At 44.9% G+C, this 19,546-nt stretch overlaps 1 protein-coding gene and 1 non-coding gene across 2 annotated transcripts in view; one reads left to right on the top strand and one right to left on the bottom strand.

Annotated features, from left to right (window-relative positions):
* LOC121573343 (interleukin-11 receptor subunit alpha-like) overlaps positions 1–19,546 on the bottom strand; it is a 114,998-nt gene that overhangs the window by 11,460 nt on the left and 83,992 nt on the right. Inside the window, exons 3-8 of the mRNA XM_041885240.2 lie at positions 16,839–16,905; positions 12,854–13,023; positions 12,330–12,444; positions 12,071–12,237; positions 8,104–8,270; positions 7,416–7,560 (exon numbers count right to left, since the gene is read on the bottom strand). Coding sequence (XP_041741174.1) covers positions 7,416–7,560; positions 8,104–8,270; positions 12,071–12,237; positions 12,330–12,444; positions 12,854–13,023; positions 16,839–16,905 — 831 coding nt within the window. The remainder of the gene's footprint in view (positions 1–7,415; positions 7,561–8,103; positions 8,271–12,070; positions 12,238–12,329; positions 12,445–12,853; positions 13,024–16,838; positions 16,906–19,546) is intronic.
* On the top strand, positions 3,335–3,414 carry trnag-ucc. Its single transcript has one exon. It is a non-coding gene; the product is annotated as a tRNA-Gly (tRNA).

The following is a 19,546-nucleotide window of genomic DNA, read 5'->3' as shown; positions in this document are numbered from 1 at the left end:
GAGGATTTCTATCAGCCTAATCGAGGTGTGGATTACATCTCACATTCCAGTGTAAAAAGGCTAGTTTTTAACTCTGCATTGTTGGGAAAGGGCTCGTAAGTCAGACTTTCATGGTAAAATCTACACCTGTTGTATTCGGCACATGTGACAAATAACATTTGATTTGATTTTACACTTAATTAAGTTATGGGAGTTGTCTGGGATGTTGCAAGAATATTATTGTGATATTCACATATTGTACTTAAGAGGTGGCACAGAACATTCGAACAATGTTGCACAATGTTCCTCATTTTCCAAATAAGTCAGTTTTTATGACGTTCAAAGCATATTTGTTTAAGGTTTAACATAATATTGGATTGATGTTCACACAATATACATTTGACCTTGTCTTGGAGGTCCTCAGAACATTTCAAGAGAACATTAATAAACTTTATATTTAAGTTTTATCTAATATTACTACAACATTTCTAAGCATGCACAGTTCTAGTTCCTTAAAGTACAAGAAACAAGATTGGAACTAGAGGTCATCACGGATACACCTGTAGCCGAGTACCCGAGACCCGATCCAGGACCCGAGCGGAATTCTAAATAATGTCACGGGTCCGGGTCAGATCTGATATGATTGTCACGGGTCTTGGGTATGTGTCATTTTAACTGGCTTGTCCAGAAGGACCGATACAGATCTGTGCAGTATATATATATATAGAGAGAGAGAGATTGTATAATTTATTCTGCTACTCTTTGCTTTTCACCAGAGTCGAGCGTGGAGATTGTTGTTGGCCAATCAGAAGTCATCAAAGCAGACAAGCAGACAAGTGTGTTGGGTAAGCGTCACCTAATATTTGGACACTTTCTGTGTTTGATATTGCTACTATGCAAGTATGCAAGTATTGTCACTGTACCGTTTACACCTTCTGTATTCTGTGCATGTGACAAATAAACTTAGATTTTATTTGATATAGCTTGTGTTTACCACATGGTCTCACATGTGAATCCTTAAAGAGATGGGTGGGGCTAAGGCTTAAGAGGGTGTGAACGGTGCTGAATGGGTGTAGACAAAGAAGAGCTCTCCAGTAGGTGTACCAAAACATTCATGGGCCATTTTCTCAAATTGTGGGGTTACAAGTTTATCAACTTTCAAAGCAGAATTAATTTCCCACTGTTCCTCAACTGCAGTGTATGATTTATGAATTTTCTAGCTCTGAGTCTCTAATTTTATTCAATGTAAAAAACACATTTTCCAAATGTTGCTACATAAGTCCGAATCGAGGCAGTTGGTCAAATGTTTTACACTTCGTATGCAGCCAGATCTTTAACTCTATGCGCCACCAGGGGATAGCTGTGGTATTGAGGGGGGCTTTCAGTCTATATAAAATGTTATCTAGCCTGCCTCGTTTTATCAAAAGATAGGTACAGGGTACCTACATAAGGAGCAATAACGTTATATAACGTCATAAGCTAAGTTATACCAGAGAGGTCATTATATTCCAGTATCTCTGGTTATACTCACCACTACCGGTCGTTGCACACCAAGCTAGCAATACTGGTGAATACTTGGGAACAACAACTATTCCGACCGAATACTACGGTCCTTCGGCAGGGTATGCAAACCATAGAACTTTGGCTGCGGAGGCATGGTCAATCCGTATACGGCCCGTGATCCTTTGAACGCGTTTGGGGGCGACGAAACAACAAGCCCCATTCAATGAAGGGAAGCGAAGTGGGCAGAGGGGCGATTTGCACGTGGAGCTTGACGAAAGGGGACGTGATTTGTTGACATATTTGTAATCCAAACCCAACCTTAATTTACTTGTTGTGACACACTGAGGTTCCAAACTCCGTTTTAGATGAGACTGACTTGATGACCAACATTATCCTGTTTACACTTTTGTAGTCAATTTTCACACTAGAATAAATGTTTCTGACTCATATCGATGCCACAGGCTGTCTTCAAAGGGATTTGTTGCTTTTTAGGGACAGTCTCTGTTTAACCTCTACGGGATCGGTGACCCTTATACGGGACGGTTGTTGCTCAATATGCGATATGTGACTAGAATGGTGTTGTAAACAACAGCCGACTTTCCGGAGCATAGACATGTCTTATACGGGCAGAAAGCTTAAATTATTGTTAATCTAACTGCAGTGTCCAATTTACAGTAGCTATTACAGCTAAAAAATACCATGCTATTGTTTGAGGATAGTGCACAACAACAAAACACTTTTATCACGGCAACTGGTTTGGTACATTCACCTCTGAAGGTAAATAATGTACTTACTTTCAGTAATCTTGCTCTGATTTGTCATCAATTTTTATATTCAAATGTAGGAACTGGGTTCTACAGTTTGACCTCTGACTCCATACCCACCCCGCCCGGCCATCTAGATGTGTGAAGGTTAGTGTCTTTTCTATAGGGAAGCTAATGATCCATCATTTATGACATTCCTGGGAGTGTGCAAACTTACATTTTGTATTACCATAGCATTTTTGTATGTTCTCTATAGTTATGTATTTGAAAACCAATTCGGCACATTTGGTAAAAACTCCTGGCAGACTTGAAACAAAATATTGTGTAGTGATGAAATTCTTCACTGGATCAGTCTGAAACTTTGCGCACACACACTGCTGCCATCTGGTGGACAACATCTAAATTACATCTAGAATCCTACATCACTGTCTGGCCTTTCTCTTGCATTTCAAAGATGATGTTTGTATTATCTTTTACTAGATCTAATGTGTTATAGTCTCCTACATTAATTTCACATGTCAACAAACTTCAAAGTGTTTCCTTTCAAAGGATATAAAAAATATGCATATCTTTGCTTCAAGGCCAGAGCTACAGGCAGTTAGATTTGGGTATGTCATTTTAGGTAAATTTTTTACAAAAAGGGTCCAATCCTTAAGAGGTTTTTAAGGTAATAATTATTTGAAGTAAAAGTTGTTGCTTTGTTTGCTGAAACTGTTGCTGGGGAGTGACGTAGTTAACTTTAGCTAGCTAACGTTAGCTTGCTAGCTAACGTTACCTTGGTTAAATGTTTCCTTGTGTGCCTTTTTCTGCAATCATTCTATACATCGTTCTGTTTGTGTCTATCAACGTTGAACATAGGTACTAACTAGCCACCTAGCTAGCTAATGTTCGCTAGCTACATTAGCTAGATATCTAGCTAGGTTAGGCAACGTTTGAACATTGATAGCTAGCTAGCTAGCTCCGGGAGCGAAGAGGGTATCCTGTTAGCTGACCTTAGCTGTCTTTCCACCTGCAGTCAGTCTGTTACTGTTACGACCCATGGGGCGGCGCACAATTGGCCCAGCGTCGTCCAGGGTAGGGGAGGGAATGGCCGGCAGGGATGTAGCTCAGTTGGTAGAGCATGGCGTTTCCAACGCCAGGGTTGTGGGTTCGATTCCCACGGGGGCCAGTATGCAAAATTTAAAAAAATAATGTATGCACTCACTAACTGTAAGTGGCTCTGGATAAGAGCGTCTGCTAAATGACTCACTAACTGTAAGTGGCTCTGGATAAGAGCGTCTGCTAAATGACTCACTAACTGTAAGTGGCTCTGGATAAGAGCGTCTGCTAAATGACTCACTAACTGTAAGTGGCTCTGGATAAGAGCGTCTGCTAAATGACTCACTAACTGTAAGTGGCTCTGGATAAGAGCGTCTGCTAAATGACTCACTAACTGTAAGTGGCTCTGGATAAGAGCGTCTGCTAAATGACTCACTAACTGTAAGTGGCTCTGGATAAGAGCGTCTGCTAAATGACTCACTAACTGTAAGTGGCTCTGGATAAGAGCGTCTGCTAAATGACTCACTAACTGTAAGTGGCTCTGGATAAGAGCGTCTGCTAAATGACTCACTAACTGTAAGTGGCTCTGGATAAGAGCGTCTGCTAAATGACTCACTAACTGTAAGTGGCTCTGGATAAGAGCGTCTGCTAAATGACTCACTAACTGTAAGTGGCTCTGGATAAGAGCGTCTGCTAAATGACTCACTAACTGTAAGTGGCTCTGGATAAGAGCGTCTGCTAAATGACTAAAATGGAAATGTAATGTAAAAATGTTACTAAGAGGGTGTGGATGGACTTTACACCTGCAGTCAGTCTGTTACTAGCAGGGTGTGGGTGTGGATGGACTTTACACCTGCAGTCAGACTGTTACTAGCAGGGTGTGGATGGTCTTTACACCTGCAGTCAGTCTGTCTGTTTCATATTCTTGTTTGTGCTAAGGAGATCCAGTAGGTTAATGTGAACACTACTGACGACTGTATTACAATCATCATGGTAAGGTTGACTTGAGTGAAATATTGTTATATTTTTTATGTTTTGGTATAGTAATAATTTCTGTAACTGGTCTTCCTTGCATTTCAATAGATACGTTTTTTATGAATTACACAATTGCCAGAAAGTCAGGATAAATCAGGGTATGATTCTGTAACATCAGTCAACAGTCATCTTAGTGCAGAACAACATTGTATGAACACATACAGTTGAAGTCGGAAGTTTACATTAACCTTAGCCACATACATTTAAACTCAGTTTTTCACAATTCCTGACATTTAATCCTAGTAAAAATTCCCGGTCTTAGATCAGTTAGGATCACCACTTTATTTTAAGAATGTGAAATGTCAGAATAATAGTAGAGAGAATGATTTATTTCAGCTTTTATTTCTTTCATCACATTCCCAGTGGGTCAGAAGTTTACATACACTCAATTAGTATTTGGTAGAATAGCCTTTAAATTCCACAATGTTTCTTTAGACCTGCCAAAACAAAATAACACTGAACAAAAATATAAACACAACATGTAAAGTGTTGGTCCCATGTTTCATGAGCTGAAATAAAAGATCCCAGAAACGTCCCGTACGCACAAAAAGCTTATTTCTCTCAAATGTTGTGTACAAATTTATTTACATCCCTGTTAGTGAGCATTTCTCCTTTACCAAGATAATCCATCCACCTGACAGGTGTGGCATATCAAGAAGCTGATTAAACAGCATGATCATTACACAGGTGCACCTCGTGCTGGGGACAATAAAAGGTCACTCTAAAATGTGCAGTTTTGTCACACAACACAATGCCACAGATGTCTCAATTTTGAGGGACTGTGCAATTGGCATGCTGACTGCAGGAATATCCACCAGAACTGTTGCCAGAGAATGTAATGTTAATTTCTCTATCATAAGCCACCTTATGATACCCGTCACGAGATCCTGAGGCCCATTGTTCGTGCCATTCATCCACCGCCATCACCTCATGTTTGAGCATGATTATGCACGGCCCCATATCGCAAGGATCTGTACACAATTCCTGGAAGCTGAAAATGTCCCAGTTCTTCCATGGCCTGCCTACTCACCAGACATGTCACCCATTGAGCATGTTTGTGATGCTCTGGATCGACGTGTACGACAGCGTGTTCCAGTTCCCGCCAATAACCAGCAACTTCGCACAGCCATTGAAGAGGAGTGGGACAACATTTCACAGGCCTCATCAACTCTATGTGAAGGAGATGTGTCGCGTTCCATGAGGAAAATGGTGGTCACACCAGATCAAACCACATTTGATTGGTCGCATACACGTTTAGCAGATATTATTGCGGGTGTTTTTTATCCACACCCCTACCTCTTGTATTCCCAGACGTGAAATCCATAGATTAGGGCCTAATCAATTTATTTCAATTGACTGATTTCCTTATATGAACTGTAACTCAGTAAAATCTTTAAAATTGTTCAGCCGAGGCTGCCCCTCCTCCTTGCTCGGGCAGGTTTCGGCGTTCGTCGTCACCAGCTTACTAGCCACTACCACTCCATTTATCATCACTCCATTTGTCTTGTCTTGTCAATCACACACACCTGGTAGTCATTCCCTCATTAGTCTGTGTATAAGTGTTCCCTCTGCCCCCTTGTCCTCTGTGAGTGATTGTTCATTGTGAGAGTGAGTAGCTGGGTTGAGCTACTCTTTCCTTGTATGCAGCCAAGGTTGATTTCCCCTTGTGCTAGTTTCCTTCTGTCGCTATATGCGCTGCATTATTGGACACTGAATAAACTCTGGATTTCTGTGTTTTACCTCCTGCGCCTGACTCCGTCATTCACACCTCGTCACATGCATGTTGTGTTTGTATTTTTGTTCAGTGTATGATGGACTTCTTCTTGAGCTAGTGATTTTAGTTTTTACTTATAGCCTTGAGTAACATAAACTAATGAACATGTTATTATGTTCTTTGAAATAATATTTTTTTAGTATTCTAATGCTACGTAAGACCTTCATAAACACAACCAAATGATTGTTCTTCCGATATAATACAGTATTTGTTAGACCGTTAGAATGTTGATGCGTCATCGGCTGGAAGTGTCCAATGGGCTTTAGGCCTACGTTTTTCACTAGGCCTTTGTAGAATTATACAAATCATATCCTCTATCTAAACAAATAACTATTGTTGTTTATTTTTAAATGGATATATTTCCACTAATATTTATTCATGCAATTAATCCTTTATAATTGTTTATGCACTATTTATCAAGCGTTGGTGCTTATGTTTGCACACCTTGCGGGTTGATATGCACCTGATGCGTTTGCTAAAGGATAAGCCCTGCAACGTCCTCAACGTTCTCTAGCGGGTACTTATAGACTGAAAGGCCAGACGGCTCTAGTGTTAAAGAACTTAGACCAGGTGTTCTGTCAACATTCTTACAACATCAAAGGAATGCTTTCTGACACATGTCAGCACATCTGGACAGCACAGTAGTGTTGTGGGAACCTCTTGTCATGTTCCCACATCCAAAATAAATGTTTTAGGAACTTTTAAAAATCATTAAAAAAATTGTTCTAAGAACGTTCTTGTAACATCAGGTAAATGTTTTTTGCACCCTAAAATAAACATTTTATAATCATCCGCACAACTGGACAGTTCCCATCTTTTGTGATGTCCCCACAATGTTCCCACCAGACTGTTCCCACAACCTAATGAAACAATCTGGGAACCTTTAAATAACAGACTAAATGTGTTTCTGGGAACGTTGTTGCAACATCAGGTGAATGTTTTATACAAACATTGTATAATCATCAGCATGACCGGACAGTTTTTGTGTTATGAGAACATTTGCCACAACCTAACAAATGTTCTGGAATAGAACCAATTTTGGTTTGCTGGGAACATTTTGGTGAATATTAGGAGAACATTCCAAGGATATTTCATTTAAAACATTAAAAAAACAAAAATAATCAACATTTGCTATCAAAAACATTATTTGAATGTTTTTTGGGATGTTTCCATTGTAACGTTAGATAAAACCCTAACTAGCACTTAATGGGGGTCTTAGCTAATGTTCTGGGAATGTTCCTGGTTAGCTGTGAAGGCCCTGGTCAAAAGTAGTGCACTGAATAGGCAATAGGGGGCCATTTGGGACACAGTAGTGTTCTCACCGCTCCATGGACAGCCCTGCAGCAGGGGGCTCCAGTCGCTCCACTGGCTGTCTGGGTTGATCTCGTCCTGGGCTCTCACCTGCAGCTGGTGGGCGTGGCCTGCTAGGGCGTCGGTTATCAACAGGGGGCTGGCCTTAGACTCCACCTGGAGGGGGAAGAGAAGGAGAGGAGAGAAAAGAGAGAGAGATCGATATAGAGGGAGGGAAAGGGGGAGGGGGGAGATAAAGATATTAAGGAAAGGAATAGGGGGAGGGGAGAGATATAGGGGGAGGGAGGGGAGAAATATAGGGGAGGGAGGGGAGGGATATAGGGGAGGGAGGGGAGAGATATAGGGGGAGGGAGGGGAGAGATATAGGGGAGGGAGGGGAGAGAGGGGAGAAATATAGGGGGAGGGAGGGGAGAGATATAGGGGGGAGGGAGGGGAGAGATATAGGGGAGGGGGGAGAGATATAGGGGGAGGGAGGGAGAGATATAGGGGGAGGGGGGAGAGATATAGGGGGAGGGAGGGGAGAGATTTAGGGGGAGGGAGGGGAGATATATAGGGAGAGGGGAGAGATATAGGGGGAGGGAGGGGAGAGATATAGGGGGATAGTATAGGAACTGACTAATATAATATAATTAGCGGGTAGGATAGTATAGGAACCGACTAATATAATATAATCTCCAGTATGATAATAGAGGAACTGACGGTTGACCAGACGCTGGATCCTACAGGACGGTATCGGAGCTGGAAGACGAGGGGGAAGGGCACAGCGTCGTGGAGCCAGGAGGCAGGGTACCTCCAGTACACCCGGAGAACCATGGGGTATCCCACCACCCCCACTGCTGTTACTGCCTCTGGGGGATCTGGCTGCACTGTAGACACACAGAGAGGGAGGGGGGTGAGGATAGGGAGGGTGAGGAACCCCCACTGCTGTTACTGCCTCTGGGGGATCTGGCTGCACTGTAGACACACAGAGAGGGGGGGTGAGGAACCATGCAACCAACACTGGTACACACAGACAGAGAGAGGGGAGTTAGGAATCAACAACTAACAATGTGAAGATTGAAAAGGACAGACATGTACAGACAGGTACAGACAGGTACAGACAGGTACAGACAGGTACAGACAGACGGGTACAGACAGGTACAGACAGACATGTACAGACAGGTACAGACAGGTACATACAGCGAGACAGACAGGTACAGACGGGCACAGACAGGTACAGGCAGGTACATACAGGTACAGTGGGGAAAAAAAGTATTTAGTCAGCCACCAATTGTGCAAGTTCTCCCACTTAAAAAGATGAGAGAGGCCTGTAATTTTCATCATAGGTACACGTCAAATATGACAGACAAAATGAGAAAAGAAAATCCAGAAAATCACATTGTAGGATTTTTAATGAATTTATTTGCAAATTATGGTGGAAAATAAGTATTTGGTCAATAACAAAAGTTTCTCAATACTTTGTTATATACCCTTTGTTGGCAATGACACAGGTCAAACATTTTCTGTAAGTCTTCACAAGGTTTTCACACACTGTTGCTGGTATTTTGGCCCATTCTTCCATGCAGATCTCCTCTAGAGCAGTGATGTTTTGGGGCTGTCGCTGGGAAACACAGACTTTCAACTCCCTCCAAAGATTTTCTATGGGGTTGAGATCTGGAGACTGGCTAGGCCACTCCAGGACCTTGAAATGCTTCTTACGAAGCCACTCCTTCGTTGCCCGGGCGGTGTGTTTGGGATCATTGTCATGCTGAAAGACCCAGCCATGTTTCATCTTCAATGCCCTTGCTGATGGAAGGAGGTTTTCACTCAAAATCTCACGATACATGGCCCCATTCATTCTTTCCTTTACACGGATCAGTCGTCCTGGTCCCTTTGCAGAAAAACAGCCCCAAAGCATGATGTTTCCACCCCCATGCTTCACAGTAGGTACGGTGTTCTTTGGATGCAACTCAGCATTCTTTGTCCTCCAAACACGACGAGTTGAGTTTTTACCAAAAAGTTTTGGTTTCATCTGACCATATGACATTCTCCCAATCCTCTTCTGGATCATCCAAATGCACTCTAGCAAACTTCAGACGGGCCTGGACATGTACTGGCTTAAGCAGGGGGACACGTCTTGCACTGCAGGGTTTGAGTCCCTGGCGGCGTAGTGTGTTACTGATGGTAGGCTTTGTTACTTTGGTCCCAGCTCTCTGCAGGTCATTCACTAGGTCCCCCCGTGTGGTTCTGGGATTTTTGCTCACCGTTCTTGTGATCATTTTGACCCCACGGGGTGAGATCTTGCGTAGAGCCCCAGATCGAGGGAGATTATCAGTGGTCTTGTATATCTTCCATTTCCTAATAATTGCTCCCACAGTTGATTTCTTCAAACCAAGCTGCTTACCTATTGCAGATTCAGTCTTCCCAGCCTGGTGCAGGTCTACAATTTTGTTTCTGGTGTCCTTTGACAGCTCTTTGGTCTTGGCCATAGTGGAGTTTGGAGTGTGACTGTTTGAGGTTGTGGACAGGTGTCTTTTATACTGATAACAAGTTCAAACAGGTGCCATTAATACAGGTAACGAGTGGAGGACAGAGGAGCCTCTTAAAGAAGAAGTTACAGGTCTGTGAGAGCAAGAAATCTTGCTTGTTTGTAGGTGACCAAATACTTATTTTCCACCATAATTTGCAAATAAATTCATAAAAAATCCTACAATGTGATTTTCTGGATTTTTTTCCCTCAATTTGTCTGTCATAGTTGACGTGTACCTATGATGAAAATTACAGGCCTCTCTCATCTTTTTAAGTGGGAGAACTTGCACAATTGGTGGCTGACTAAATACTTTTTGTACCACTGTACATACAGCGAGACAGACGGGTACAGACGGGTACAGACGGGTACAGACAGGTACAGGCAGGTACAGGCAGTTACAATGGTAAGTTTCAGTGTTAATCAAGGTTCCATTCTAGGACCACTATTGTTTTCACTATATATGCTACCTCTTGGTGACGTCATTCGGAAACACAATGTCAACTTTTGCTGCTATGCGGACGACACACAGCTGTACATTTTGACGAAATGAAGCCCCAGAATTGCCCACCAGGCGTGTTTCAGACATCAGGAAGCGGAAAATGTGTTTCTTTTATACTCGGACAAAACAGAGATCCTAGTTCTAGGTCCCAAGAAACAAAGACATCTGCTGTCGGATCTGACAATGAATCTCGATGGTTGTACAGTCGTCTCAAATGAAACCGTGAGGGACCTCGATGTTACTCTGGACCTTGATCTCTCTATTGACGAACATATCAAAAATATTTCAAGAGCAGCCTTTTTACATCTTCGTAACATTGCAAAATTATGCAGAAAAGCTAATCCATGCTTTTGTCACTTCAAGATTATACTATGGCAATGCTCTACTCTCCGGCTACCCGGATAAAGCACTAACTACACTTCAGTTAGTGCTAAACACGGCTGCTAGAATCTGGACTAGAACCATGTGATCATATTACTCCAGTGCTAGCCTCTCTACACTGGCTTCCTGTTAAGGCCAGGGCTGATTTCAAGGTTTTACTGCTAACCTACAAAGCATTACATGGACTTGCTCCTACCTATCTCTCCGATTTGGTCCTGCCGTACATACCTACACGTACGCTACGGTCACAAGACGCAGGCCTCCTTATTGTCCCTAGAATTTCCAAGCAAACAGCTGGAGGCTTTCTTCTATAGAGCTCAATTTTTATGGAATGGTCTGCCTATCCATGTGAGAGACGCAGACTCGGTCTTGGCCTTTAAGTCTTTACTGTAGACTAATCTCTTCAGTAGGTCCTATGATTGAGTGTAGTTGGCCCAGGGGTGATGTAAAAAGGGCTTTATAAATACATTTGATTGATTTGATTGAGACAGGTACATTCAGTTACAGACACACGGGTACAGACTGACATACAGACAGACAGACAGGTAAAGACAGACAGGTACAGACAGGTAAAAACAGACAGGTACGGACAGGTAAAGACAGATGGGTTTAGACAGGTAAAAACACACGGGTACAGACAGGTAAAGACACACAGGTACAGACAGGTAAAGACAGACGGGTACAGACAGGTAAAGACACACAGGTACAGACAGGTAAATAAAGACAGGTATAGACAGGTAAAGACAGACAGGTCAAGACAGACAGGTACAGACAGACAGGTAAAGACAGACAGGTACAGACAGACAGGTACAGACAGGTACAGACAGACAGGTACAGACAGACGGGTACAGACAGGTACAGGCAGACAGGTACAGACAGACGGGTACAGACAGGTAAAGACAGACAGGTAAAGACAGACAGGTACAGGCAGACAGGTACAGACAGACGGGTACAGACAGGTACAGACAGGTAAAGACAGACGGGTACAGACAGGTAAAGACAGACGGGTACAGACAGGTACAGACAGGTAAAGACAGACAGGTACAGACAGACGGGTACAGACAGGTACAGACAGGTAAAGACAGACAGGTAAAGACAGACAGGTACAGACCGACAGGTACAGACAGGTACAGACAGACGGGTACAGACAGGTAAAGACAGACAGGTACAGACAGGTAAAGACAGACGGGTAAAGACAGGTAAAGACAGACAGGTAAAGACAGACAGGTAAAGACAGACAGGTAAAGACACAGTGTCCAGATGAGGTTGTGACCTACAGAGCTCGTGTAACTTGACCATGAGGATGGTGGTATGTGACCCCAGAGGGTTGGTCTCTGTGATGTTGATGTCATGGTATTGCTGCCACATGGTGGGGTCTGTGATGGTACACTGTCTCTGGGTGGGAGAGGACACCACACACATCCTCACCTGGCTTTTATTACCCCTGGAGGGGGGGGGGGGAGGAGAGAGAGAGGTCCTTCACCATCAACACCATTATATCTGTGTACGGTAGGAAAGGAGAGGACGGTGGCTTACCTGTAGGAGGCGTGGTACTGGGCAGGCAGGTGGGTCTTCACAGACTCCACCCATGAACACAATACCAGGCTGTGATTGGACACACGACAGGAAACATTGAGCAGCCCGGGGGGATCTGAGGAAGAAGAGAGGAGAAATGATGATCACAATATCTACACACTGGGACTCAGTCTTTCTGAAGATGATACACCTACAAATACTCAACAACCCAATACATAAAGGTTTACAACGATGGGATTCCTCACAGCTCAATGTGTGTATAAATAATACTACTGGTCCTCTCTCTGTCTTATTCAAGTGGTCAAGTCTCTGGCCTTGCCCCTCTTATCAGGAAGCTGAATGGACTGACGTTGTCATTTCCTGTCCGACGAATGAAGTGCTGGGAGCTGAAGGGAACTGTTGTTATTGTTCCCTGACTGCAGCTCTCCCCGGTATCCTTTCCAAGGAATGATTAATATTACAACTTAGGTCTCAGCCTGAGTCTATGAATCTATCTAGCGTGGTAGAGGGAAGGGGAGACTTACGCCCCAGCCTGAGTCGGGTTGTCTGGATGAGGAATCCCTGGTCATCACTGCAGCTGTAGTTGCCTTCAGCGGTGTGGTCGGCATGCAGGAGGACCAGATGACCATCTGATGTCACTCGGTGCTGCCATGGTAACACGGACCTCCTGTTCAGACGCCACTCCACTGATGTCCTGCAGAGACATTATGATGTCTGTGGACAATGTGGATGGAAATGGCTTGCATTGAGGGATAGCCCTGGTTCCCACGGACACATTAGTATATGTTTTGAGCCTGTGTGAAGTAGGATGTGAAATCTGAAACCACTTGAAGCTGGGATGTCCCTCTTGCCATTTCATTGGCTCTTACATATACATTTTAGTCATTTAGCAGACGCTCTTATCCAGAGCGACTTACAGTTAGTGAGTGCATACATTATTTTTTAATTTTTCATACTGGCCCCCCGTGGGATTCGAACCCACAACCCTGGCGTTGCAAACGCCATGCTCTACCAACTGAGCTACATCCCTGCCGGCCATTCCCTCCCCTACCCTGGACGACGCTGGGCCAATTGTGCCCCATGGGTCTCCCGGTCGCGGCCGGCTACGACAGAGCCTGGATTCGACCACTGCACCATGCCTTAGACCACTACACCACTTCCGACTGTCCATCAACTCCTGGCTGAACCCTATGTCACAGCCACATTTAGATTAATGGCCTGCAATCCTTACATCGTAGTGCAGCAGGAGAGAATGGTTTCATCACTGTAGCACATTCAGAGGTTGAATTTATAGCCATTAATCTAAAATAATTCATAGATTTCTAACAACAAACACTTTCTGTTTGTCGTAGATGGACAATATTATTAATATGAGATGAAAGGTGAGTTCCTAACGAGTCCAGGAAGCCGAGCTAGAGCTCAGTGTGACGTTCAGATGTTTTGATCAAAAACATTTAGAAAATATGCAAATTTACTCTAACACTGAACATACAATTATGTATTTTACAGTTATAGGGAAGGTGACATCTTAGAGTTAGTGGTTTTAAAATTTGATTATACTATATTTAGAAAGTTTATAAGTCATTTCAAGCCTTATTCATACAGTTTTGTTGAATAGGAAATCTGTCATTTATTGAATAGGATATATGTCTTTATTTTTGTACTGTGTACTTGAGCTTGTGTCCTCAAAAGTGACCACACCTCAGCAATGTATAACTATTTTTATCAGAAAGATGAGATTCTAACCTTTCTTGGAGTGTGCAGCATTTCATGTTATTGTTCATGGTCATCTCATGATAAATAACTGTAGTTAAATTAAGAGGTTTAACAGCTAGGGGCTAAGCATTAGTCACATGGTAGAATGACCTCCAGGAGAAAGGACAATATGTCCTAAAATAGACTGACTGACACCCCAGAGCTAGTTATGCATAGGGAACATCCCCATCCCAGATCCCCTTACAGAGCCCTGTATAGGGAACATCCCCATCCCAGATCCCCCCCCCCAGAGCCCTGTATAGGGAACATCCCCATCCCAGATCCCCTTACAGAGCCCTGTATAGGGAACATCCCCATCCCAGATCCCCTTACAGAGCCCTGTATAGGGAACATCCCCATCCCAGATCCCCTTACAGAGCCCTGTATAGGGAACATCCCCATCCCAGATCCCCTTACAGAGCCCTGTATAGGGAACATCCCCATCCCAGATCCCCTTACAGAGCCCTGTATAGGGAACATCCCCATCCCAGATCCCCTTACAGAGCCCTGTATAGGGAACATCCCCATCCCAGATCCCCTTACAGAGCCCTGTATAGGGAACATCCCCATCCCAGATCCCCTTACAGAGCCCCTGTATAGGGAACATCCCCATCCCAGATCCCCTTACAGAGCCCTGTATAGGGAACATCCCCATCCCAGATCCCCTTACAGAGCCCTGTATAGGGAACATCCCCATCCCAGATCCCCTTACAGAGCCCTGTATAGGGAACATCCCCATCCCAGATCCCCTTACAGAGCCCTGTATAGGGAACATCCCCATCCCAGACCCCCCCAGAGCCCTGTATAGGGAACATACCTGTCCAGACCCCTCCAGAGCCCTGTATAGGGAACATCCCCATCCCAGATCCCCTTACAGAGCCCTGTATAGGGAACATCCCCATCCCAGATCCCCTTACAGAGCCCTGTATAGGGAACATCCCCATCCCAGATCCCCTTACAGAGCCCTGTATAGGGAACATCCCCATCCCAGACCCCCCCAGAGCCCTGTATAGGGAACATACCTGTCCAGACCCCCCCAGAGCCCTGTATAGGGAACATACCTGTCCAGACCCCCCAGAGCCCTGTATAGGGAACATACCTGTCCAGACCCCCCAGAGCCCTGTATAGGGAACATACCTGTCCAGACCCCCCCAGAGCCCTGTATAGGGAACATACCTGTCCAGACCCCCCAGAGCCCTGTATATGGAACATCCCCATCCCAGACCCCCCCCAGAGCCCTGTATAGGGAACATCCCCATCCTAGACCCCCCAGAGCCCTGTATAGGAACATACCTGTCCAGACCCCCCAGAGCCCTGTATAGGGAACATACCTGTCCAGACCCCCCCAGAGCCCTGTATAGAGAACATACCTGTCCAGACCCCCCCAGAGCCCTGCATAGGGAACATCCCCTGTCCAGACACCCCCAGAGCCCTGTATAGGGAACATACCTGTCCAGACCCCCCCAGAGCCCTGTATAGGAACATACCTGTCCAGAGCCCTGTATAGGGAACATCCCCATACCAGACCCCCCCAGAGCCCTGTATAGGGAACATCCCTGTCCAGACCCCCCCAGAGCCCTGTATAGGGAACATACCTGTCCAGACCCCCCCAGAGCCCTGTATAGGGAACATCCCCATCCCAGACCCCCCCCAGAGACCTGTATAGGGAACATACCTGTCCAGGCCCCCCAGAGCCCTGTATAGGGAACATACCTGTCCAGACCCCCCAGAGCCCTGTATAGGGAACATCCCTGTCCAGACCCCCCCAGAGCCCTGTATAGGGAACATCCCCATCCCAGACCCCCCCAGAGCCCTGTATAGGGAACATACCTGTCCAGACCCCCCAGAGCCCTGTATAGGGAACATACCTGTCCAGACCCCCAGAGCCCTGTATAGGGAACATACCTGTCCAGACCCCCCAGAGCCCTGTATAGGGAACATCCCCATCCCAGACCCCCCAGAGCCCCTGTATAGGGAACATCCCCATCCCAGACCCCCCCAGAGCCCTGCATAGGGAACATACCTGTCCAGACCCCCCAGAGCCCTGTATAGGGAACATACCTGTCCAGACCCCCCAGAGCCCTGTATAGGGAACATCCCTGTCCAGACCCCCCCAGAGCCCTGTATAGGGAACACCCCCCCCAGAGCCCTGTATAGGGAACATACCTGACCAGACCCCCCCAGAGCCCTGTATAGGGAACATCCCCATCCCAGACCCCCCAGAGCCCTGTATAGGGAACATACCTGTCCAGACCCCCCCAGAGCCCTGTATAGGGAACATACCTGTCCAGACCCCCCAGAGCCCTGCATAGGGAACATACCTGTCCAGACCCCCCCAGAGCCCTGTATAGGGAACATCCCCATCCCAGACCCCCCCAGAGCCCTGTATAGGGAACATCCCCATCCCAGACCCCCCCAGAGCCCTGTATAGGGAACATACCTGTCCAGACCCCCCCAGAGCCCTGTATAGGGAACATACCTGTCCAGACCCCCCCAGAGCTCTGTATAGGGAACATACCTGACCAGACCCCTCCAGAGCCCTGTATAGGGAACATACCTGTCCAGACCCCCCCAGAGCCCTGTATAGGGAACATCCCCATCCCAGACCCCCCCCAGAGCCCTGTATAGGGAACATACCTGTCCAGACCCCCCCAGAGCCCTGTATAGGGAACATACCTGACCAGACCCCCCCAGAGCCCTGTATAGGGAACATACCTGTCCAGACCCCCCCAGAGCCCTGTATAGGGAACATACCTGTCCAGTGCCGCTCCACACACCAGCGTGACGTTGGACCCCAGCCTCCCATACTGAACATCTGAAACTAGACAAGGCAGAGATGTAAGAGCTTCAGGATTTACAACCCCTATGACCTAAAGTATAGTCTCTCTACACAAAGACATGGTAGAGCTTCCTGTTGTGGCTGCTGTTACATAGCAACCATCTATAAACAGTTACAGTCCTCCTATAAGTCTTCAGGACAGTCAGGATTTGTAAACTACCGTTTGCAGCCGAATAGGTGCCTTCAGACAGTATTCATTGTGTTGTGTTACAGACCGGATTCAATATGGATTAAATCAACAACAAAACATCTCACCCATCTACACTCAATACCCCATAATGACAAAGTGAAAACATGTTTTTAGAATTGTTTGCAAATGAATTGAAAATGAAATACTGAAATTCTTTTTTTTTTGCAGTTTTACTTTAGTGCCTTGTTGCAAACAGGATGCATTTTTTTGAATATTTGTATTCTGTACAGGCTTCCTTCTTTTCACTCTGTCAAATAGGTTAGTATTGTGGAGTAACTACAATGTTGTTGATCCATCCTCCATTTTCTCCTATCACAGCCATTAAACTCTCTAACTGTTTTACAGTCACCGTTGGCCTCATGGTGAAATCCCTGAGAGCGGTTTCCTTCCTTTCCGGCAATTGAGTTAGGAAGGACGCCTGTATCCTTGTAGTGACTGAGTGTATTGATACACCATCCAAAGTGTAATTAATAACTTCACCATGCTCAAAGGGATATTCAATGTCTGCTTTTTTTTTTTTTTACCCATCTACCAATAGGTGCCCTTCTTTGTGAGGCATTGGAAAAACCTCCCTGGTCTTTGTGGTTGAATCTGTGTTTGAAATTCACTGTTCGACTGAGGGACCTTACAGATAATTGTATGTGTGTGGTACCGAGATGGGGTAGTCATTCAAAAATCATTTTAAACACAATTTTTGCACACAGTGCAACTTATTATGAATGTTAAGCACATTTTTACTCATGAACTTATTTAGGCTATCCATAACAAAGGGGTTGAATAATTATTGAATGAAGACATTTCAGCTTTTCATTTTTAATTAATTTGTAAAAATTGACTAGTTTCACTACTTCACAGGAGAGGCATTTGAGGGTAAAAAAATCTAAATCGTTTTTTGGCAGAAACAGAAACTTCTGGAACGTGAACTTTCATGTGGCTTAATAACAAACTTGTATGCCATCTGTAAATACAAATAAAATTGTTAAATTACGAGCCTAGTTGGTTTAGCCACAGAAAAAGTCAGGAACCTTCCCACTAGCCATGCTTGGCTGTTATAATGGATGGGCTGGACATGGCGAGAGATGAGTCCGGATTGGTTTACCACGTAGCACACTTCTGTCTATAACATGAACTGCTTAGTATGTGTAGGTAATCCTTTCTAAAGCCGCTTTTTTGAAAGATATCATGAAGAACTGTGAAAGTGTTGCTACGGCTCTCCACTTTCTGGAGGACCAAGTTTTAAAATCAGTGGAATGCCCGGTGGAAGCAGAGTATGATAGCTAAGGAGATGGAGAAAAATCTGGCGTTTGATTGCGGATGGAGTCGAAAAGAGAATAACACAGAAGGCTGTTGTATAAAACATATACTGTGGTAGATGGTAGATGGTAGATGGTAGATGGTAGGTGGTAGGTGGTAGATGGTAGGTGGTAGGTGGTAGGTGGTAGGTGGTAGATGGTAGGTGGTAGGTGGTAGGTGGTAGGTGGTAGATGGTAGGTGGTAGGTGGTAGGTGGTAGATGGTAGATGGTAGATGGTAGATGGTAGGTGGTAGATGGTAGATGGTAGGTGGTAGGTGGTAGGTGGTAGATGGTAGGTGGTAGGTGGTAGATGGTAGATGGTAGATGGTAGATGGTAGATGGTAGGTGGTAGATGGTAGATGGTAGATGGTAGATGGTAGATGGTAGATGGTAGATGGTAGGTGGTAGATGGTAGATGGTAGATGGTAGATGGTAGATGGTAGATGTCATTGACTGATTTCATTATTCTTACACTACACTTCAAAGTAAATCTCAGCTCTGTTAAAAATACACTAAAGAAAAACTATGATATTTATCATAGTGATTGAGGAGTAACATTAAAACAGAATAATATACCAACATTAGACAACTATACTAAAAACCTCAAATAGCTTAAATGAATGAGACAATAGTCAAATCAACTGAGAATCAAATCAAATACATTTTTATTTGTCACATGCGCCGAATAAAGCAGGTGTAGACCTTACCGTGAAATGCTTACTTACAAGCCCTTAACCAACAATGCTTGAGAGCTTCCAGGTTGAGAGCTTCAAGTTCCTCTGAGTACAAATCACTAAAGACTTAAAATGGTCCAAACACACACGCACAGTCATGAAGAAGCCCTTGAAAAACATCAGGAGGTTGAACAAGTTTGACATGGGGGCCCTCAAATCCTCAAAATGTTCTACAGCTGCACCATTGAGAGTATTTTGACTGGCTGCATCACTGCTTGGTATGGCAATAGCACTGCCCTCGATCGTATGGCGCTACAGAGGTTGGTGCGGACAGCCCAGTACATCAATGGGGCAGAGTTCCCTGCTATCCAGGACCTCTATATCAGGTGGTGCGGACAGCCCAGTACATCAATGGGGCAGAGTTCCCTGCTATCCAGGACCTCTATATCAGGTTGGTGCGGACAGC

The sequence above is a fragment of the Coregonus clupeaformis genome, chromosome 9 (assembly GCF_020615455.1).
Source record: "Coregonus clupeaformis isolate EN_2021a chromosome 9, ASM2061545v1, whole genome shotgun sequence".
Classification (NCBI taxonomy): domain Eukaryota; kingdom Metazoa; phylum Chordata; class Actinopteri; order Salmoniformes; family Salmonidae; genus Coregonus; species Coregonus clupeaformis.
The sequence above is the reverse complement of the archived record's forward strand: the minus strand, read 5'-3'. Positions and strand labels throughout refer to the sequence as shown.